Raw genomic sequence first — 23,752 nt, forward strand, 5'->3', positions numbered from 1 at the left:
TAGTGCTTTCGTGTTGCTGATATTTCAGTTTAGTACCTTAGTGTTGCTGGTTCCATGAACATATGCCTCTCCATGAACACAGTAAACAGGTTTCCTTAAGAATGGTAGAGATGTCTGAATCTAGTACCATGAACATATGTCTTAGTGTTGCTGGTTTTCTTAACATGAACATGAACATAAGTCTGAATCATAAATGTCTGGATGTCTGAACATATATCTCTCTATCTAGTGTTGCTGGTTTCCTTAACATGAACATATGTCTAAATCATAAATGTCTAAACATATTTCAGTTTAGTGCTTTAGTGTTGCTGGTTCCATGAACATATGTCTAAATCTATTGCAGTATTTTCCATAACATAAATTAGGTAGAGATGTCTGAATCCAGTCCTGGTTATGCTATTGATGCATTTGGGGCCCAGATGGATCTATACTTGGTACATCTAAATGCTTTATTTTCAATCACTTGAGCTCTATTATATGTTTAACTTTATGCATACATACGTTCAATCTAAATGCATACATATATGTTCAACTTTAAATCTGCATACATATGTTCAACTTTAAATCTGCATACATAATTAAGATACGATAATTAAGACAGCATTTGGAAGTAAGCTCTAATAATGAAACCAATGTTTCCCAAAATTCATTCCATAATAAAGTAAGCTCTGTTATATGTACAACTTTAAAATTCATTCCATAAACATAAGATACATCATGAAGTACAATAGAACCCAAAATGGTATAAACTTCCATTCAGTTTCCCAAAATGCAATAAAGTATAAAAGTTACAGCATAAAGTACAAAATGATAGAAAATACAATGAAATACACCATCGCTTTCAAATTATTTTCTATCCTTTCAAGCCTTCGACCATAGTCATTTTCCATGTCATCAAGCCTCGTCCTTACATCGTTAAAGTCTTCTACTGTTATAGCATCACAAGCTCTAGTGTTAGAACGGATTCTGGACATAATGTCTTCATCATCTTCATCCACGAACTTGAAGGTGTCGTTTGCTAACACTTACGTTTTCTGTTTTCTATTTATGTTTACAAAAATTTAAAAAACTCAAATAAAAACTTGTTTGGTAAAATTTTTGATTTATAAATCAGTGGTCTCAGTTTATAAATTTGGCCAAAAAATAAAAACACAAAAAATGTGTTTCCATTTTGAGTTTTCAGTTTTTTTTTTTTTTACCACCCAACACTAGCCACCACCCGCCACAATTTTCCACCACCGTCTTTCGCCACCACCACCCCCACCACCACCACTCACCAGCCACCTGCTACCACCACCCGCCACCACTACCCACCTGCCACCCACTCGCCACCACCATCCACCCCTCGCCACCACCACCACCACTCACCAGCCACCTGCCACCCACTCGCCACCACTATCCACCACTTGCTAACACCACCACTACCATCACCACCACCACCACCACCACCCACCACCCACCTGCCATTCACCCGCCACCATCCACCACCCGCCGCCACCATCCACCACCCGCCACCACCACCCGCCACCTACTTGCCACCACCACTCACCAGCCACCTGCCACCCACTCGCTACCACCTACCACCCGCCACCGTCACCCACCCACCCACCACCACCCGCCACCACTCATCACCACCACCACAACCACCACTCGCCACCACCCGCCACCTACCACCATCACCCACCACCTGCCACCGTCACCCACCCACCCACCCACCACTACCACTACCACTACCACCCGCTACCTACCAGCCACCACCATCCGCCATCCGCCACCTACCTGTCACCGCCACCCACCACCCGCCACCGCCACCACCACTACCCACTTGTTACACCCACCACCCGCCACCGTCACCCACCCACCCACCACCACTACCCGCCACCACCCCCGCCATCCGCCATCCGCCACCCACCTGCCACCATCACCCACCACCCGCCACCGCCGCCACTACCCACTCGCTACCACCCACCACCCGCCACCGTCACCCACTCACCCACCCACCACCACCACCACCACCCACCCGCCACCACCCACCACCCACCGTCATCACTTTCCACCACCGTCTTCCGTCGCCACTTGCCACCACTTGCTATTTGTCACTCTTTTTTATATTTTTAAATTTTTTTAAACATTTTGTCAATTACCAAACGCGTTTGTAGTTTATATTTTTCTAAAAATAAACAAAAAATAAACAAAAATCAGTTTATAAAATTTTTGTAAATATAAACTGAAAACGTAAACGTTACCAAACACACCCGAAGTAATTGCAATGGGCAGTGGTACTCTACAAAGCATGACAATCAGTTAGTTAAATAAGACAAATTAATTTGTCACTACTAAAGGATTAAATTTTCCAATACATACTTACATATTTTGATGGGCAAACAAAGAATAAACGCCCTTGATTTCCATTCTCATTGGTTCTTACAATATATATGGCAGCGATTCTTCCACAATTGCACAGTCTCGGTTGTAATCTTATGTTGATGATGGTCCTAAATTATAAAAATTTTATAACAATACAATTTTCAGAGCAGAGGGACAAAGAATCATGTTAATGTTAGTCTCTTTTTTTTTTCACAAGAAAACAAATATATGAACATAGCATTTGAATATCATATTTCGAGAGGAGAGTGACAGAGAATCATGTCAATGTCCATGTTGCCCACATGTCAAAATCATGCTAGTAGAAGCCCCAAAGTCCCAAAGTCTCATAGACAAGAAATTTGTAGTGTTGTGCTATGCTTCTATTTGAAGCAGGATCAGCATTCATGAGAAAATAAATGATTTGTAAAGTCTCATAGACAAGGTCTAATTAAATGATTTGTAATTACACACATATGGCAGTTCTATGCTTGTGTTTGAAGTAGGATCAGCATTCATGAGAAAATATTTATCACAGAAGTTGCTTCTTCTATGATAATATAGAGTTATGCCCATAATATTTATCACAGGTCTCTCTACCAAATAATATAGAGTTATGTCCATAACAGAAGTTGCTTCTTCATCTATCTATGTGGATGATCCTAAATTATAAAATTTTTATAGCAATACAATTTTGTTAGTTATTTTCTTTTCACAAGCAAACAAATATATGAACATAGCATTTGAATATCATATTCCTAGAGGAAAGGGATAGGGAATCGTGTCGATGTCCATGTTGCCCACATGTCAAATATTTATCTCTTTTGTTTCATCTTCTTTTAGAAGCTTAGAATCCAAATGACAAGTAATCTGAGATGGAAGGTAAAACTAGAAAATAAAACACAACAAACTAATCTGAGATGGGAACTAATCTGAGATGGGAAGTAATCTAGAAGGTCATAGCACTACAAATATCAAGTCAATAACACCAAAATCAAAGCCCTAATTTTTGCCTGTTGGAATCCCTAATCAAAGCCCTAATTTTGAAATTTCAAATCTATTTTGTCCATCACAACCCTAATTTTTTAATTTTAGCATTTCGAGGACAAACCTGGTTCATCTATCACCTGAGAACCCACCTTTTGCTCAACAAATTTCTTCGCTAATGCATATGATGGTCGCGGTCGCGGTGGAGCTATGGTTCGCAAAGCAAAGAAAATGAGAGCTGGAGCGGTCGGTTGGGTTAAGGGGTCGCCATCGGGAGTAGGTTGCTATTGGAAGTGGTCACCGGTGAGACTGGCTTTGATGAAGGAGAAAGGATGAGTGTGAGGCTGAGTGAGAGTGACTCAAATGTATAACCTATGTGTATGTATAGCAGCGGGCGGGAAAATTTCAATAAAAAAATTTCATATTTTTTTATTTTTTATTTTTTATTTTTTAACCGTTGGATCTGCAACGGTTGATCTTAGCCGTTGCAAGGAGGAGATGAAGTAGGATTCTCAAGGAGGGGATCTGAACTCCAATGGAAGACATAAGTCAACAGAAAATATTTTTTATGGTCAATGGAAAACAAGCATATTTGGAAAATAGACCATTTATATTTTTAAAAACAAGTGAGATAAAATAAAGAGGTTATGATTATTTGATTGATTTAATTTTTTTCATGAATATCATACATGAAGCACTTCACAAAATGAATAGTTCACATCATCAAATTAGACCTGTGATAGACCCCGCAAACTTGTTTAGCACCATCCAAATCAAATTTTGCACTAGAGAGAAGTCCAATTTTTAGCAAATATCTGATCTCTAAAAAAATTATTTTTTATTATATTGCATTGTTTTTTATTTTTTAATATATAAATTTATTGAATTGACTTTGAAATTATAATATAATTTCAAGATGGGCTTAAAATTAAACTTTTAAAACTAATGTCGGACCGGGTCAGACCTGTAACTTAGACTTGGCCCGTTGCATCCGTAGTTTAGAGGTCCATTTAATAGGATAAGCACAGTTGGATGCAGTCTTGGAGCCGTCATATGAGACCACTAACGCCTTGGTTTGGAAAGTTCTATATAAGCCACTTTTTTTCCAATTGTTGTTTTTAAAAATGTTTTTAGTGATTTATAAATGTCAACATTTTTTACTTTTCAATCCTTCTTGTCGAGATGAATCTCCAAAGTAATTCTTTAAAAAAATTAAAAAAGCCAAAATAAGTAATGAAAGTCCACTATTTTTTTTGCTCATTTTTCTCTTTTCTAAACTGAAAAAATCGGTGAAAAAGTTCGTCTTAAAGAATACATATGGCATTAGATCTAAGAAAAAATTTTATTTGGTGATAGGGATATATTGGAAAGGTTTGAATTTTTTGAATTAAGTTTTTTGAAAACTCAATTTTTTAATTTTCGTATTTTTTTGTTTTTAGTAAATATTTTTAAAATTTTAAATATTTTTTTTTACCTTTTTAGATGCACTTTACTTAGATGTATCTAAAAAGTAAAAAATTTATGAAAAAATATTTTAAAATTTTAATAAATACATAAAAATATAAAAAATGTACTGAATTCTCGTATTTTTTTTTTGTATTTTTGGTATTTAGTGAATTTTTAAAAAGTTTTTTTCACAATTTTTTTACTTTTTAGGTATATTTATGTTAGGTATGTCTAAAAAGTAAAAAAAATTGCTTAAGCTATTAAAAAAATTAGATAAAAACAAAAAAATACGGAAACCAAGAAAGTATAATTTTTTGAAAAGTGTTTTTGAAAAAACACAACCAAGCAAGTAAATAGCGTTGAAAAAGTCATCGACAACAACAGATGGTAGTGGTGAAGTAGAAAAATATATAATAATTAATAAATAGAGGGTTGAATGAGTAACAAGCGTCACATTTCAATAGATAGTTTGGTAAATTTTAAAAGTTTGACAAATAAGGTCAATTCAAGAGATAAGTTGATTTGATTTTAATAAATAGTGTTCTTTTAAACAAATTGTGTCCTTTTGATTCAAAAAGATTAGATTCCAAGTTTAATGACTTTAAAGATTAAAAAAATAGATTTATGGCATGAGTATCTAAGGTTGTGTTTGGAACGATTTCTAAACGTTGATTCGTTGATTCTACCCTCGTTCCAATATGATGTTTGGATAGAGCTTTGAAATTAATTTTTCACAACTCTGCAAAAAACTCTGTGTGTGAGGCGCGATTTTCAAATTTTTTTTATAAATTTGGCCTAACCAGTCTCCGGTCGTCCGGCCGGTTGACTCAGGTTGACTGGAACAATACAATTTTTTTTTTGCAATTGACATATTTTAATTTTTATATATTCGAAAAAAATAATTTTCAAATTTTTAAATTTTTTTTATATGTTTTAATAAAATTTTGAGTTGTATGTTTGGTTATGAGTTGTAAGTTTTTGTATCAAATATCAAATGTCACATTAAAAATTTCTCACTCAATTTAAAACTCTTTTACCAAACAAAATTTTCACACTCAAATTATAATACCAAAACTCACAAACTCAAAATACAACTTCTACTCTCAAATCATAATTAGAAAACTCTAGCAAACGCAATTTAAATTTTTTTAAAATTTAAAATTTTTCAATTGGTCTTATCAAGTTGAATTTAGAAATCTAAAATTATTTTAAAATTTTAAAAAAATATTTATAAATTATATATTTGGTTCTTAAATTTCAGAAGTGATTTTAAAAAAATAAAATAAAAAGGTAAATAAAGATGTGTGTGAATTTTTGTCTTTTGTTTTTTCAAATCTGTGGGTAAATTCGTGAAACAAGAAATAAGAGGAAAATTTCCGATCCAATTTTATCATATCTTATCGTAGGGCTGAGCAAGGAATCCGTAAAATTCATAATCCGATTCGGTCTAGTCCAATCCGATAAGTTTGGATTGGTTTTTTGAATCCGTAGTTCGATTCCGGATTGAGAATTTCAAAATCCGTAGGCCACGGATCGGTTCCGGATTGGAACCGATCCGGACCATCTAGAAATAATCTATATTTTTATAGAATAATGTTTCGTAGCTCGAAACATTGTTGGCCCGAATGGCTCAACTACCTAAAACGACGTCGTTTTCGGTAGTTTTTTTTTTTTTTTTTCCCCTCCCTGTTTACTCTCTCAAACAGACAGAAGAACGAGAGAAGGAGGGGGAAGAGAGAAGGAGGGGGAAGAGGAGGGTCACGATGGGTTTGCTCGCAGAGAAGATGATGGCGGCGACGGTGGGTGGAGGGGTGGAGTCATTCTCTCCCTTGAACTCTCCATTTTCATTGATTTGTTCATTTCTTGATTTATTTGTTTTAGTTTGTGGTTGTGGGTTTGATTTGTCTGGTTTTAGTTTTTGATTGGTTTTGATTTTTGGGTTTTGATTTGTTTGGTTTTGAAATAAACCTTTATTTGAGATTTGTGCACCTTTGTTGTCAATCTCTACTGTCAATGCGAATCTACAAGTTAACAAGTTTTATTAACACTCAGGTTAGTAATCTCATGCCCATTGAATTCAAAATACCTATCTCTGCTTCCAAATATATCTAAAATAATTAGATTTCTGTGAAAAGATGGAGCTAAATTATTTGCTTCTACTGCGTCTTTCTTGGACCCTAATCTCATGCCCATTGAATTCAAAATACCTATCTCTGCTTCCAAATATATCTAAAATAATTGGATTTCTGTGAAAAGATGGAGCTAAATTATTTGCTTCTACTACGTCTTTCTTGGACCCTAATCCCGATTTGGAGGTAAGTGATGAAGATTAAAGATTATATATATATATATACATATATATATATATATTTTGGATTGGTTTTGGTTTTGGGGTTTGATTTGTCTGGTTTTGTTTTTTTGGTTTCTAGGTTTTGATTTTTGATTGGTTTTGGTTTTTGGGTTTCAAACCCATCTTTCCCAGATTTTTAGGTTTGATGGTTTTGGTGATTGAATAGAGGGAGACACAGAGAGATGGACAGAGAGAGAAGAAGAGAAGAAATAGGGGAATGAGAGAAGAGGGAGAAGAAGAGAAGAAACAGAGGAAGTCAAAAATCGGGCCAATCGAGCCACAAAAAACTCGAGCTACAAAATGGGATTGATTTTTATACTATATACCTTCCCACACCATATAATTTCTTATATGACATAAATACTAAAATGTAAACCTTATCGAGGTCCAGCAGCTTCACCTCACTCATTCACGCCTCTCACTCTTCTCAGGTCTCTATATCGATGGTGTCTCTCTCTCTTCTCTTTCCCATCTCAGACTGAGTTCTCTCTCACACTCTCATCCATCTCAGATCAGATCGGTGTGCTGCTGCTCGTCTCTCCCTGTCGGTGAGCTCTCTCTCTCTCTCTCTCGGTGTTCTCATCTCTCATCTCTCTCTCTCTCAGATCGGTGACTATTTTTGTTTATTTGTCTTCCTCTTTGGGTGAGCTCCTCTCTCTCTCTCTCTAACACTCTGAAATAGGTTTAATCTCTAACACTCTGAAATGGGTTCCCAGATCATCCATAGATCGATTGTTTCATGTCATCTACAATGGATTCGGTAAATGTAAGTAGGAGATTTTTTTTTTTTCTGTTTTTATTTTTATTATTTTTATGTTTTCATTATGTTTTTATTTAGATCGATTGTTTATGTTTTATGTTTTCATTATGTCACACTCTGAAATGTGATTGTTCATGTTATCTGGTTTTGTTCTGTTTTATCTCAGACTGAGTTTTCTGTTTTTTTTTTTTTGATCCATTTGAACCCATGATTTATAGCTTGGATTATTAACCTGTTTATGAGTTTCTTTATCAGCAGTCTTTCTTGAGGGTGCAACAATTGTGCCATCTATATAGCCAAATGGGTCATTGCAAATCAGGATCAATGTAAATTGGTCTCTCCATAACAGAATATTTTTTAATCAAATTTTAACAGATACATGGTTGATAATATTGTGGAGATGAACAGTTAAAGAAGAAAGTGGAAAGAGCTGATGGCCATATCAGTAAGAGAGAAAGAGGGAGACGAAGTATATGAGAGAGAGATGGCTCTGGCTCCAATACCATAAAATACTGGAGGACCCAAACAGGGTTGAGAATGTATATTCATATATGGGAAAGATTTGACAAAACCCTCATTTGAATATTTACAATAATACCCACAAATGTGTACAACATTTATAACATTACATCCTAACACAGTTTTCTCTGGATGTGCATCTCTTACTAATAAAATATAAGAATGCTTTTAATTAAAATAGGGACTTGAAATTTATTGATCTATCTTAGTTGTTTACTAAGATTGGTGGTAGTTACTGATTAATGATTAATGATTCTGTTCTTAGAATGGGGTAAAAGACCCATTTTGTTTGCTTTGCACCTAAAGAAAGGGACCCATTTTGTGTCTTGAGTGCAAAACTAACATATATTATAATTTTTGTTTATTGGTGGTGAAAATTGTGACCTCAACCAGTTCAGTGAATGGTTTCCTAACAAGTATTTTTAGCCATTGGTTTACAAAATTAAAAAGCCTAACAAAAGAAATCCTAATGATCTTTATTTATACAGGCTGCTATTGGAATGGATGTTGTTTAATTATATTGTTTACAGGTTTTCAGCAGCTATGTTGTTATTGGAATGAAAATGTAATGTCTATATTTTTTTTGTTATTTAATTATTTAAATCCGTGGTCTTAAACCGATCCAATCCGTGTTTCAACGGATTGGTTCGGATTGGTTCTACAATTTAAATAGATTGGATTGGTTTTAATTTTTCAGGAACCGTAGATAACGGATTGGTCTTGGTTTTCTCCCAATCCGGTCCATGCTCACCCCTATCTTATCGTATCTCAGAGACAGAGACTCAGAGAGAGAGAGAGAGATAAAGCGAGAGAGAAACTAAGAGAGAGAGAGAGAGAGAGAGAGAGAAGCAATGGCAGCAGGTGTGGCTGGTCTAGGGCTATCGTGGTCTTCGAAACTCGCTCAGAGACCCAATTCAACCCCCTCTCCATCTTCATCATCGCGCTCTTCTGGCAGTTGTTCCATCAAAATGGCCGTCTCAGTCGACGAGCAAAAGAAGACTTTCACTCTCAAGAAATCTGAACAAGCTTTCAACATCGCCAAGGTTTACTCCTTTTCGCATCTTCATTTCTCCACCTTTAATTGCTTCAATTGATTTTGGTTAATCTATCTATTTTAGGTGATCAATCTGTGATTTTTCTGTTAGAAACCGCACTCATATATATATATATATATATTTATAATATTCTCACTTAGGTGAGAAACTCCAATCATTTTCTTTATTTTATCATCTCACGATCCAAACAGAGTGAAAAAAAATGTGTTTTTGGTCTAGTCATTTTAGAGTATTGAGAAACCTATCAAATGTATGCTGATTTGTCGTTTGTGGATGTGGATGCGAATGCGGCTGCAAATCATTGAGTAGTTCACTTTGACGTATTTTTGTTTCCAAGAGACAACTACTCCCTCGAATCTAAAAATGGGGATTGAGTAGTTCACTTTGACGTATTTTTGTTTCCCCAGGCCCTACCACAACTATACAACGCTACCAGAGCTAAACCAAAACAACAAGAAAACTAACACCAAAAAACAAACCACTAAACAAGACGACACCACTACATAATAATAGACAACAATATACCAAAAAGTGTAGTCAATGGCAACAACATATTTTTTCAAGAGCCATGTCCACAGAGGATAGGGGACTTGAACAGCAGAATACCACCAGCACGCTATACCAAACAGTGGCAGCAGGAATCCTGGGCAGTAACACATATCCAACAGCAAAGGGTTAATCACCTGAGCATCATAGACTCCACAGCAATAGCGAAAAGCAGAAGTAGATACTACTTCTGCATCACCAGACTCAGCAGCATACAAAACAGTTAGAGCCAACACTCTAACAAGACAGCACTCTGGGTCCCCAAGCACAGCCTGCAAGGGGTAAGCACAATATGATGTCCAATTTGAATATAAACATACCAATATACATCCTACATACAACATAATATGCATACCAAAACAAAGCTAAAGAAAAAAACCTCCTGTTGGAGAAAGTTAGCTGGAACACAAATGTATAACGAAATAAGACATCATTTGACCATTTTGGAAACACCAATACGAGGACTAGCGCATGCTTGCAGCCTGGCCCTCATAATATCAACAAAACACATGCCAAACTGATTGATCACCAACTTCTCCACAGCATGAACTACCTGCCAGAGGGATTTAGCAAGTCTAGGACTGTTGTTGGAACGGGTGCAGCCAGAGGGATTTAGCAAGTCTAGAACTGTTGCTGGAACGGGCGCAAGATGCAACCTGGTCCACTTGACAACCGCCATAACAACTACTTCAGTGTTCAAACTAAGGCTGTCCAAGAGGGAATTCCATGGAGAATGGCCCCTAGCTGTAGCCAGATCCTCCAGGTTGCCTCTTCTAGACCAGGTATAAACACTTAAAATAACCTGAGAATACCATACAAAGATACTAGCACCCAAACTTAGAACCAATCTGAAGGTAAAAGAAAATAACTTGCAACAAGTCACACTTAATATATAGAGCTAATACACTCAACCCTCAAAATACAACCAATCTCAACAAAGATAACAGGTATAGTAGCAATATAGAAACCAATCCAAAAATGTATCCTCACATCACTAGGCCCTCAACAACAAATTCCCTAACAAGGTACCAGCACAGATAGAAACCTGCAAAAACAACCAGTTAGGAAAAAATGTGGTACTGCAATTTTACTTAACCTACCACTTACCACCACTCCCTCAACATCCTATTTACATGCTCACAGATACTCAACCCACTTTCCCTAAGAAGAGGCCAAATTGACAACCTGGAAACCACACAATTAGGAAAAACCAATTAAAAGATTAGAACTACTGGTAGCTCACAACCACTCAACCCTCTTTAAGGAATCTCACCACACTCAACCCACAATTCTCCAAACATCACATTTCTCAAAACTTGCACACTGCAGCAGCAACTAGGAACACTTGCAAGAGATATTAGTTTACACAGATTTCTTAAAGTGGGAACCTGAATGGAGGTTGGCAATCTCCAAGTAGACAAGAACTATGCATCATCTGGATTCCTCTTCAGGTTTTTGAGTGACAATACTCTAAACCTGACCATGTTAAAAATATTCAAAGCAACCGCTTATTTAGGGATTTTCTCTTTTGTAAAAACTCTATTGTTCCTCTCAAGCCAAATAAGATAAACAGAACAGGTGAATGCAAGCCTAGAGATAATGGGACCCAGAGGCTTACCCCTAACAGATTTGGCAATATGGGCCACTAGATTAGACCAATTCAGCACAGGCCTACATTGATTTTTGTTTTAATTTACAGCCAAACTTTCTTAGAGAAAGGACAGTTAAAAATCAAGTGGGAATGATCTTCCAAGTGATAATGACATAAAGGACAAGTAGCAACAGGGGCAATGCCAAGCAGTTTCAGCCTATCCCCCCAGTATTCAACCTGTTTTGAATAGCCAACCAAGTAATAAAGCTAGATTTTGAAATATTGATGGCATTCCATAACAAATCAGACCAATAGACCTTATCAAAAGAAATTCTCCAAGTATTCCAAGCAAATTTTATAGAGAATAGACCATTAGGAGAAGGAGTCCAAATAAGCTTATCAGGACTAGTCTTTAGAAGAAAAGGATTCGATTGGATCAGATTACAAAATATCAACAGTGAGGGAAGAAGGCCATCTCCAAGACAGATTAAAAACAATCCTACTCACTCTAGACTCTCCATTTAAAGCAGTGGCATACAGGATACTCTTCCCAAACTTAGCCTATAACGAACCAAGGAGATGCCGATTATCGAACCAGAGAAATATGCTTATGCCATCCCCAACAACATACTTCATGTAAGGATAATAATAGGTCTGAGACCCAAAATTTTCCTCCAAACCTAGGATGAATCAGATGAGATTTTGACCTTCCAAAAGTTTCTACCTTTTTTAACAGGTAAGATTTGAACCATTGACACCACATAACCTGCTCACCCCTCGAAAACAGGAACCAAATAAGTTTAGCAATAGCAGCCTTATTCTAAACCTCCATAGATTTAAGGCCCAGACCACCCTCCTTCTTAGGGGAACAAATTTTCTCCCAAGAGACCTTAGCCCCATGGTTCTTAAGCTTACAACCAGACCAAAGAAAAGACCTAAACAGGCCCTCAATCTCTTTCACAACCTTTTTGGGAAGGATAAAGAGAGAAGACCAATAGACTTGCATAGAAAAGAGTATAGACTAGATCAACTGTAACCTCCCGGCATAAGAAAGACATTTGTTAGTCCAATTCTTAATTCTCTTAGTAATTCTCTCAACAAGTTGCTGACAGTCAACAACCCTAAGTTTGGTAGAAATGAGTGGAACCCAAGGTATCTAACAGGAAGAAAACCCTCGAGAAACTTCAAAATACCCATAATCTCATCCCTTAACTTACTCTCATACCCAGGGAAAAAAATATGACTTTTATTAGGGCTAGGAGAGAGCCCAGACATAGCTTAAAACTCATCAAGGCCATTCTTAATAGCTTGGACAGTGAAGGTATCTCCTTTACAGAAAATCATAAGATCATCTGCAAAACAAAGGTTCACAATCTTAGTCTTCTTACACCTCCAATGGAATTTAAAATTAGGGAGGGAGGCCTTCTCATTCAAAATTCTAGAAAGAATTTTCATGGCTAAAACAAAAAGGTAAGGGGACATAGGGTCCCCTTGTCTAAGCCCCCTAGCCCCTTTAAAGTCTCCTGGTCATACGAGCTTGAATCCAGTGGATAAAAGATGGGGGAAACCCCATAGCTTTCAGAACATCAATCATAAACTCCCATCTAACATTATCATAGGCTTTCATAATATCCACTTTCATGGTGCATCTAGGAGTAGATGAACTCTTATGGCAACCTCTCATCAATTCTTGGGATAAGAAGATATTATCTGAAATTCTCCTCCCCTGGACAAAGGCAGATTGGACAGGGTCAACAAGATCAAGGAGGACCAACTTAAGTCTATTAGCTATGATTTTAGCAATACACTTATAGATCGTATTACAACACAATATAGGCCTATAATCCCCCACTTTTGAAGGGTTAGGGACTTTAGGCATCAAAGGAATGATGGTGTTGTTAATTTCCAGGAGAAGCTCCCCAGAAGTGAAGAAAGATTTAATAGCAGCCACCACATCCTTACCAACCACATTCCAAGCTTTTCTAAAGAAGCTAGGAGGGTAACCATCAGAGCCAGGAACCTTATTAGCGTTAAGGGACCAGAAAGTATCCTTAATCTCCTGGTCAGTAACCTCCCTAGCTAACATCTCAGACTAGAGAGGAGTAACAGTCCTATCCACAAGAGCTTGCACCCTCTCCAACCCATGATAACCATCATTAAAAGATGTGCCAAATAGATCTGAAAAATTATTAACAAAAGCAGTATTCACATCCCCAACTTATCCCCAGAACCAAGAGTCACACTATTGATTCTATTCCTATTGACATTGCCCTTAACAGACTTAAAAAAGAATTGAGTGTTTCTATCCCCAAGTCCAAGCCACTGGATTCTAGATTTCTGATGCGCCAAACCCTCCTCTACTTTACACAAGTCCACATATTTACTAAAAGCATCCCTCTCCAGATTTTGCCAGGCAGTATTCAAAGGGTCCTTGTCAAGCTTCAGCTGGGCACTGTGAAGAGTAGATTTGGCAAGGACAACCCTTGTAGAGATCTCACTATATTCCTTTTTATTGATAGCCTTCAAAATGGGTTTAAAAGTCTTTAACTTTTGGCTAATTCTGAACATAGGAGAGCCCCTAATAAATTTACACCACACCCCAGAAACACTAGGAAGAAACTCCTCATGATCACACTGGAAATCAAAGCATTTAAAAGGTTTCAGAAAGCCCTTAGCTTGGGGCTCAACAACACTAGGTGAATGGTCAGAAGTACCCGAAGGCAGAAAATTAGCATAAGAATTCTGGAATTTAGTAATCCAAGCCTCATTAACAAGAACTCTGTCCAGTTTTGAGGCAATAAAAGCACCATCCCCTCTCTTATTGGCCCAAGTGAAATGGCAGCCCAGTATGAGAAAGGTCAGTGAGCTCAGCACAGAGAATACACTAATTAAATTCCTCTTTGGTACCAGACCAGGAAGGGGAACCACCAGCTTTTTCAGAGGGATATCTAGTAGCATTAAAATCCCCAAGACACACAAGAGGAGCAGAGGAAAAAAGGGTAGAGACATCAAGGATGTCTTTAAATAGAGGAGCCCTCAAAACATGTTTATTTTCAGCATATACAAACATACCATAGAAACAGATATCGCCATCTAACACAGTAATTTTGCAAAAAAATATACTGACTAGAAGTATGTGCTATAACATAACAGTAGAATACATGACATTACTTGTATATAGTGACATATCATAAAGCGTTAACCGGTAAAGGAAGTAATAACTTTTTAATATGTAAGACAATAATAATCCATGTAAATGTATCATTTGCATATTCTTGAGTAAGACAAAATGAAAATATATCTTTTAGGGTCCATATCAGTGAAGAGTTTGACAAGTTTCCAAGAAACTAATTTACATTTAATTTGCTTTCATCAGTTGTATAAACCCCTCTTACCTAGCTAGTAGTCATGTTAGTTTGTTGGGCTGCTTTTGGGAATTTTTCTGCTGAGGAAGTCTACCACTCATATTTAGGTTCAACATTTTTAAAAGCGTAACTTGGTTTTCAGTCTACTGGAGCTAAATTAACCATGTGTATTAAAGAACTAATCATCCTATATCTGTTACTAAAGACTGAATAGTGAAGGGGGTTCCTTAATCCAAAGCAAGTTATGAAACAAAAAATGGGCTCCTTTATCAAATGCGAGTTATTAAGTGGCTGGGACTAGATCAAACAGGCTGAAAGGGACATTGTTGAAGTTATAATGGATTGAAATATCCTATTTGAGAACATGTTGTTCGTTAGATTAACATGATTATGCAGCTACACCTCCAAAGGGTCCATACTGATTGTAACAAAGCCTTCTAGTTAGGTTTGTCTCTAGATTTGTGTTTAAATTCAACCTTGTTTTCAGAGTGAGGTGAGTTTATTAAAATAATGTGAGTTATATCAAATTGAAAAAATAAGGCTTTCGTTGTCAAATTTGAGGTTAAGAAAAAGTGAAGAGTTATTGTTAGTGGAAGGGACATCGAGTGGGCCTGAAACGAACTTGTTCAAAGTCAGAATGGAGTGAATGCAATGTTATGTTTGAGAACAGATTTTTAGGTAGACGGAACTAGATTACATGATTATGCACTCCGATCTTTGATGGTCCGCACTAATAAGCCTTCGAGTTAGGTTTGTGTTTAGAATTGTTTCTAGATTGAACCTCTTATTATCTATGAACCACAAATATGGACTCTCAACATGAATACGACATGATATAGACACATTGAAGCAACAATTTTTGAAAATCTAGTCACGGCATGACAGAGACGACAAGACAAGAAATAAATATATATATTTTTACACATGTACACAAAAGCAATATCAATTTTATTTTTTTTATTGTTAAATGTTCTAAAATCTATTTTAGAAGGCTCTATTCATAAATAAAATGGAAGTTTTAGGCTTTCAAGATCCTAAAATAAAAAATTCTAAAGGAGGAAGGATTAATAGGCTTGAATCCACACTCTGAATTTTAATTATTGGCTTCCAAGTTTTTCCTTCAAAATTGTGATGGTTGGACATTTGTCCCCCTAGTGTCCAATTCTAAAAAATAATTATAAACTTATAGGACATATTTGAATGCGTATCCGCACGTGTCGGTGTTGGGAGGGTCTGATGAGTATTAGTGTTGATATTGACAGATCACATTCTTAAAAGTTTCCATGCGTCTTAGCTTATTATATTTTCTTCTTATATTCTAGTCTTATCTTTTACTGAGGTCAAATGGAAGTATTTATTTCAAATATCTTACCAACTCATTTAATACTGACAGGAATTGATGCCCGGAGGTGTAAATTCTCCTGTACGTGCTTTCAAATCAGTTGGCGGACAACCTATTATTATGGATTCTGTTAAGGGCTCTAAAATGTGGGACATAGATGGCAATGAGTATATCGATTATGTTGGTTCGTGGGGGCCAGCCATCATTGGTCACGCAGATGATGAGGTTCTATTCCTACTGCTATTCCCTGATTTAATTTTGGCATTTGAAAATCTAAGATAACGTTCATCTAGAGGCAATGTGGATATCCAACAATGGAAGTATCACAAATCCATTTCTTCAGTGAAAGGGATTTGGTGTCTTTGTTAACAGTTTTTATGATTTCTTCCATAAAAGTTGGCGCATTTTACAACGACACTTTAGACTTACCATTTGACAAAGGGAACACCCTCTTAAATAAGATCATTAATTGCTATAATTACACCTTTTGTCACACCTTAAGGATATGATTTCAATGGAGAAAGCTTTTCATTTTTATTGATTGGAAAATCCCTTCATCAGAAACAGGGTTGGCCAAGTTAGCAGTTGTTTTCCCTACAGAGGAAAAAAAAAAAGAGAAAAGAGAATGTCTTGGAGTTCTCACAAACAATTGATGTGAATTACACAGTGTTATGACTTTAAATACAAATCTTCTTGGACAAATTTTTACCTTGCAGGTACTTGCAGCTTTGGCTGAAACAATGAAGAAGGGAACAAGCTTTGGTGCTCCATGTCTTCTAGAAAATGATCTGGCAGAGATGGTCATCTCAGCTGTTCCAAGTATAGAAATGGTCCGGTTTGTCAACTCGGGCACAGAAGCATGCATGGGTGTTATCCGCTTGGCTCGTGCTTTCACTCGTCGTGAGAAGATCATCAAGTTTGAGGGTTGCTACCATGGCCATGCAGATCCATTTCTGGTAAAGGCAGGCAGTGGGGTTGCCACCCTAGGGCTCCCCGACTCGCCCGGTGTTCCCAAAGGAGCCACCTACGAAACCCTAACATCCCCTTTCAATGATATCTCAACTGTTAAAAATCTATTCGACGAGAACAAGGGAGAGATCGCCGCGGTTATACTTGAGCCCGTTGTTGGGAACTCAGGCTTCATCGCTCCTAAACCTGGTTTCCTTGAGGATCTCCAAAAAATCACCAAAGAAAATGACGCTCTTCTGATATTTGATGAAGTTATGACCGGGTTTCGCTTGTCTTATGGTGGAGCTCAGGAATATTTTGGAGTAACTCCCGATTTAACCACTCTTGGGAAGATCATCGGTGGTGGCTTGCCGGTCGGTGCATACGGAGGAAGGAGAGAGATTATGGAGATGGTTGCACCAGCGGGACCCATGTACCAAGCCGGGACTCTAAGTGGAAACCCATTGGCAATGGCTGCAGGAATTCACACTCTTAAGCGGTTGAAAGAGCCAGGAAGTTATGAGTACTTAAATAAGATCACAAGTGAGCTCGTCCAAGGCATTGTTGATGCTGGGAAGAAAGCCGGGCATGCATTTTGTGGCAGTTATATAAGCGGGATGTTTGGGTTTTTCTTCACAGAAGGGCCAGTTTATGACTTTGAGGATGCGAAGAAGAGTGACACTGCAAAGTTTGCGAAGTTTTACAGAGGCATGCTCGAGGAAGGCGTTTACTTTGCGCCTTCACAGTTTGAGGCCGGGTTTACTAGCTTAGCTCATACCTCAGAGGATATCAAACGGACGATAGAAGCGGCGGAAAAGGTTTTCCGGCAAGTTTAAAGCCAGTCTCCCCCACATCAAGGTTTGTCTTTTTTTGTAGGCAATTGGCACTTTTTTTTTCTTCTTCTTCTAGGTTTTTCATTGATTGAAAAATTGTTTGTAATTTAACTCGAAACAATTTGATATTCATTGTGGAATGTATCATTTGCTATTAAAAAAATGTTGTAATTTCATCTATATTTTCCTTTTCCTTTATCTTTGCTTACTGAATCTTGAAGTTGGGATCACAGTTGGGTGCTTATTGATAAACATAAAAATGTTACATATATCTTTCTCCTTGGGTTTTTCTTGGTTATCTTAGGCTTGTTACAGATATATTTCTTGTGATTGTATTAATTATAAGCCATGTTTTCTTCATTTTTTTTAATCATAATTGCAGGTGGTGGTTGTGCATGAAGTGATCAACAGGATCAGCGTGTTGGGCATACCGTCACGTCGTGTTGCCATTATACCTAAAATTTATTTACTCTTGATGTTGGGTAGACAAAGCCTACTAGTGGATTAACAGATGCCATTATACCTAGCATTGGACTGCTTATGGATTAACAGATGACATCTGAAAATCACCCACTATAAATTGAATGGCCTGTTAGCATTGAGTGAGATTTTGCCCAATTCAATGTTTGCTATGTGTGGTTGGTACATTATATTGACAAGGTCAGCTACAGAGATGCAATGAGATTAAGATCTCCGACAATTTTGCTGCCTTTGACCCTAGGATGCCGGAGACTTGGTGACCTTTGATTGACACGCGAATGGTGACCAATTGATTGCCGAGACTTGGTGATCTTTGATTGACATTTGAATGCATGGTGACACCAATTGATTGAAGCTTGGTGGTTGAATCTTGTTAGACTTGTGCCAAACTGTGAAGCTGGGAACAATCTCAAGGGAAGGTCTTTTTTTCTTCCCTTCACGAGCTGCACACGCACGGAAGGGATTTATTTTTTCAATAAGCACTAGACAACGACGGACTCAAACCCGAGCATTACACTTACTAAAAGCTATTCACTTTTTCAACAATAAAATCTATTCTTTAATTAAATTATTTTTCTTATAAAAAATATTAAAAATACTTTTCATACTACTGATATGCCGTACAGTAATGAATTTTGAAAAATGAAATAAAACCCATTGAATTCAATGACATGATAAGTGCCACATCAAAAAATAAGAGAAGTTCGTAAAATTTATTTATTTTTATAGCTTGATTATAATATTTGATTTATTTATTTGATTACTATGGAAAGAGGTTCCAGTTTTTGGCCAGGCCAAAAGAAAGGGTGTGGAAAATAAATGATGCATATTAACAATAAATTGGCACCAAAAAAAAAAAAAAAAAAAAAAAAAATTAAAATTAAAATTGAATGTGTACAATGACCTCATAGTTTTTTTTGTTACAAGATTCATGTTAGATCAAAATATAGATTCTATGTACTTTTCACTTTTGTTCTTCTACATAATATGATCAAGATTTCAATGTAGATGTTCATTTCATAAGAGAAGGGATAGGGTTAGAACTCGAAATACAAGAGTAAAGAAAGAGTTTGTGACAAGAACACCATGTTTTATTGGTGGCCTCATTTTAAATTTTAAAAAATAAAAAATAAAATGTGTGATAAATTATTTTGTGAAGCCAAGTTAGTAAATGGTCTATGATAAGATTGTTTTTAAGGGTTGGTTTCGGGTGTCCTAAAAAAGTGTACTTTTTGTCTTTTTACGAAAAGATGTGTAGAAAAGTAGAGAGGTGATGTGATAGAAAAAAGATAAAAAGATAAAAAGATGGATTATATAGTCTATGCCAAACCAGCCCTAAGTCGGAAAGTAGATTATTTTTTAAATGTAACAAAAAAATAAATTTGACATTAATATTAGAATTTGATAAGAAAGAAATACAATAATGTAAGAGTAAAGAAATATAATTAACTAAGAATATGTAGATACCCTTTAGTGGACTAACTTTTTTTGTAATAAAAAAAAAAAAAATAGTCGTGTGAAAAAAAAAACATTTTATTGACTTAGTAAAAAGATTAAAAAAAGGTAAGCATTTCATTGGCATGCATTGTTTATTCTTAGGGTTACTTTTAATTTAGAAAGTAAAATAATTCTACAAATTTACTAAGATTTAAAATTGACATTCGGCATCTAAAATTAGAATAGGACAATAATTATTTAATAACTACTCAATTCTTCGATAAGTTAAGTTGAATTTTTTTTTTCAAAAAAAGTCACGTGCTCAAAAAATTGCATAGAAATTGAATGTTTCTATTTTAAGCAAGCACAAGCAATTTGAAACTAAAAATAAACTCGAATCACATATTAAATTATTTTATTTTAGTTTTCTTTAATGTATTTTTTTTTTAGGGGGAAAATTTATCCATTTTATGTAAGTTGAGAAAATTATTACATATATATGAAAAAGTTTACAATTTGAATTATTAATATTGATAAAGTTTACTATTAATTTGTAATTATTTTTTAACCCATCATATGTAAGTTGAAAAAATCAGTACACATATATAGAAAAGTTTACAACTTTAATTATTAATATTGATAAAATTTATAATTAATTTGTAATTATTTTTTAGCTTTTAAACTGATTTGAAAATTTTCTTTTTCCTTGTTCTTTTCCCTTTCCTTTTTTTTTTTTCTTTTTTTTTTTTTGTGTACAAATTATTTATTGTTTTTAAGTGAGAAGAATGAATGGGGCAATTGAAATCTTTGCAAGCATCAATCATCTGGAATGGGGCAATTGAAATCTTTGCAAGCATCAATCATTTGAAATGAAAATATCAATTTCACCCAGTGTGTCAAAAACTAATATGACTTTTGATATCACTCCTTCATGCTAATTTTGACATGAAGACCCCTTGATGATTTTTTTTTTAATTTTTAATTTTTAATTTTTTAAAAAGATTTTAAATTTTAAAAATAATATAAAAATAGATTTGATATATCGGGTAGCCTATGTCAAATTGTTACCTAAGTCTTCAAAAAAAATTGACATACCAAATTTTGAAGGTTTAAGTGAAGATACTCTTAGCCATTCCATAACATTGTCACACTCACTGAAACCCTAATCAAAAAATACATATACAACTATAGTGTTTCTGGTTCAGACCCGACCCGTTGTATGTGTTGAATTCAAGTTTCGTTGTATTTTATAGTTATTCATGTCTTGTTTTTACTTATACTTCTTTAAGTTTGGCTTTTGGGTTGTGGTGGTTGTTTTTGAAATTGGTTGGTAACTTATTTTTTGAACTTTTGTTGCCCAAATTTTTGTCCCTTCGCTCAGACGAAGTTTCTTGCGCTTGAGCGATCTTTGTGGAACTCCAATACTTTTGCAGGTTTGCAAAAAATACTGGGAGTTTGTATTCTTTGTTCAAGCGAAGCTTCTTGCACTCGAGCGACGACCTCTGTCTGCAAAACTACTGGGAGTGTGTATTTTGTGCTCGAGCCGAACAACTTATTATATCTGGTCGCTCGAGCAGCAAGTCTTGCACTTGAGCGAGCTGCGCATATATCAGTTCGTAAAAAGGCTATTTTACATCGCTTTTTCAAATTTCTCTCTCTAAACTTTCTAAAAACCCTAAGTTGAGACATTCTCTCTCTAAAACTCACATTCTCTCTTCTAAAACACTTGGATCCATTGATTTCTCCACCCTACTTCCTTTGAGAAAATGATAGAGTTCACTTAGAGCTTTGTTTTCACCCGAACAAAGTTTGATTTCGGCTTTCTTGAGATTTCTCCATTCTCTCCTTGGTCTTCTAGCTATGAGGTATGAATTCTCTATATCTTTTTATGATTTTTAACTTAGCTATTTCTTTTTATAAAACAATCTTGTGATTTTGGAGGATTTTGAATAAACCTAGGGTTTTGGTTTAAAATCAAAAGAGGGGTTTTCAATTGGATGTATTGAAAATGGTTGTGGGATTGGAAATGAGGTTGAGTTGTGTTAGAATTGTTGATTTGGTACTCGGAGTGAATTTTGGAAGAAAAAAGGGGTTTTGCCCTAAATGTCTCAAATATTTATTTTGTATAAATAAATGAAATTGATATTGAAAATGTGAAATTGGATGGATATTGATATGGATGGTGGAGTTGAATATGTATTATCGCTCACATCTTGAATTTTGGAAAGTTTATATGTATTGGAGATTTTATATTAGTTTAGAAATATCTGTTTTGGGCTATCGGTGGAGGACAACTATGATTGTTGTAGAAATTGCATGAGGATTAGGTAAATTGAAACTAATTTCTCATCCATGTACATTGAACATTGTTGCTCATTTAATACATTGCAAATGTATATGATTTTGAGAAAAAATGGGAGAAAGTAGAAAAGAGGTGTGTATCACCAAATTTAGTTAGCTTGTGTGTCCAAGGTGAAAGTCTCGAAAAACACACGTATACATGGGAGCCAATTCCCGTGGACGAAATATCCGTAAAATGAAAATAGTAGTGCTTGTATGGACTACGTTTACATGGGTGCCGTTTGATAGTTTCCCGCGGACAAAATATTCGTGAAAGGTTGTACCAGTTGAGATTTCCCCCTTGTTTTCTATTGTAAAAGGCATGACTTGAGAATTGAGATATAAACTGAGCGTGACATGGTTTTGGGAAAGAAATGTAAAACGTTTTGATATGGGTATTGCATGTGCATTTCACCCTTATATATTTGTTAAGATTCATCTATTGTGTTGGATCATTTCTACTAGGTTTTGGCTCACCCTATATGGAAAAATTATTTTCAGGTGTTGGTGAGATGCCTCCGCCAAGGCAGTATCTTGGGAGGGTTGAAGCAAAAGCTTCATTTTGTTTATTTGTTATTATTTTGTACAAGCCTAGGGCTTTATATGTATTGGATTTAAATCCATTTTGATGTAACCAAGTATAGTCTTGGAAAGTTGTAGCCTTCAGGGCATTTTTATTATCTGTTTAACTTCTATTTCACATATTTGTTGTTGACACATGCTGTAGATTCAGGATTAAGACTTATGAATGTATATTTGCATGTGTCACCCTTTTGTACAACTAAATCATATGTAATGGAAGGATATTATACTTTGATTTGCATTGTTATTTACTTATCGTAGTGGATGATTTATTATAATTATTTCGGGGCATTATCACTTGGTATCAGAGCGTACTGGGTTTGAATACTTTGGGTACGTGGGAAATGATTCTTTTCACAATGGGTTTAACTCACTTGACAGAGATGTTTGTATATTTGTAATTCTATCTGATAAAATGTTTATGTGATTATATGGGTATGTGATTTAATTCCTAAGATATTGATTGAGTCTATGGGTTTCTAAAAGTCCTATTAGAAGAGCACTTGATCATTGTTGTTTCTAATTGGAGCTCTGGCAACGTCACGGGACAGTAATTATCTAGGAAGGAAATTCATATGTGTTTATGTAACTACGTGCTTATGTGGAGTGAATTACTGTTGTCCACTGCATTAGGACGCAAGTGAGTTAGTTACGACACATTTGTAAATGTGCTAATCTTTTTCGTCACCTTTATTAGGATTTTAGGACGTGGTCATGGTGGTAGGCCTAGACGACAGGAGGTGCCGACATCGGATGATATTCCGGCACAAGAGGAGGGAGTTGGTCAGGCTAATGTGACCGAACCAG

At 35.9% G+C, this 23,752-nt stretch overlaps 1 protein-coding gene and 1 long non-coding RNA gene across 25 annotated transcripts; both read left to right on the forward strand.

The window, feature by feature from the left end:
• The first annotated feature begins 6,464 nt into the window (after positions 1 to 6,464).
• On the forward strand, positions 6,465 to 18,712 carry LOC114293435 (glutamate-1-semialdehyde 2,1-aminomutase, chloroplastic-like). Of its 24 annotated transcripts, none has more exons than XM_082892035.1 (8): positions 6,466 to 6,596; positions 7,579 to 7,695; positions 7,864 to 7,913; positions 8,915 to 8,991; positions 9,124 to 9,469; positions 16,377 to 16,550; positions 17,042 to 18,131; positions 18,489 to 18,712. In XM_082892035.1, exons 5-7 carry the CDS (start codon positions 9,278 to 9,280, stop codon positions 18,107 to 18,109), a joined length of 1,434 nt encoding a protein of 477 aa, XP_082748161.1. In that variant the 5' UTR covers positions 6,466 to 6,596; positions 7,579 to 7,695; positions 7,864 to 7,913; positions 8,915 to 8,991; positions 9,124 to 9,277; the 3' UTR covers positions 18,110 to 18,131; positions 18,489 to 18,712. The 24 variants fall into 24 exon arrangements, with proteins under 24 accessions (XP_082748163.1, XP_082748157.1, XP_082748161.1 ...); XM_082892043.1 differs by having other exon boundaries at positions 6,493 to 6,849; positions 7,830 to 7,913; XM_082892036.1 differs by having other exon boundaries at positions 6,493 to 6,849.
• Positions 18,713 to 19,497: 785 nt separating this feature from the next.
• On the forward strand, positions 19,498 to 23,192 carry LOC145801260 (uncharacterized). Its single transcript, XR_014342460.1, has 2 exons — positions 19,498 to 21,888; positions 22,865 to 23,192. It is a non-coding gene; the product is annotated as an uncharacterized LOC145801260 (long non-coding RNA).
• Positions 23,193 to 23,752: the final 560 nt, after the last annotated feature.

This window comes from Camellia sinensis, chromosome 10 (assembly GCF_055761805.1).
Source record: "Camellia sinensis isolate YWXY chromosome 10, ASM5576180v1, whole genome shotgun sequence".
Taxonomy (NCBI): domain Eukaryota; kingdom Viridiplantae; phylum Streptophyta; class Magnoliopsida; order Ericales; family Theaceae; genus Camellia; species Camellia sinensis.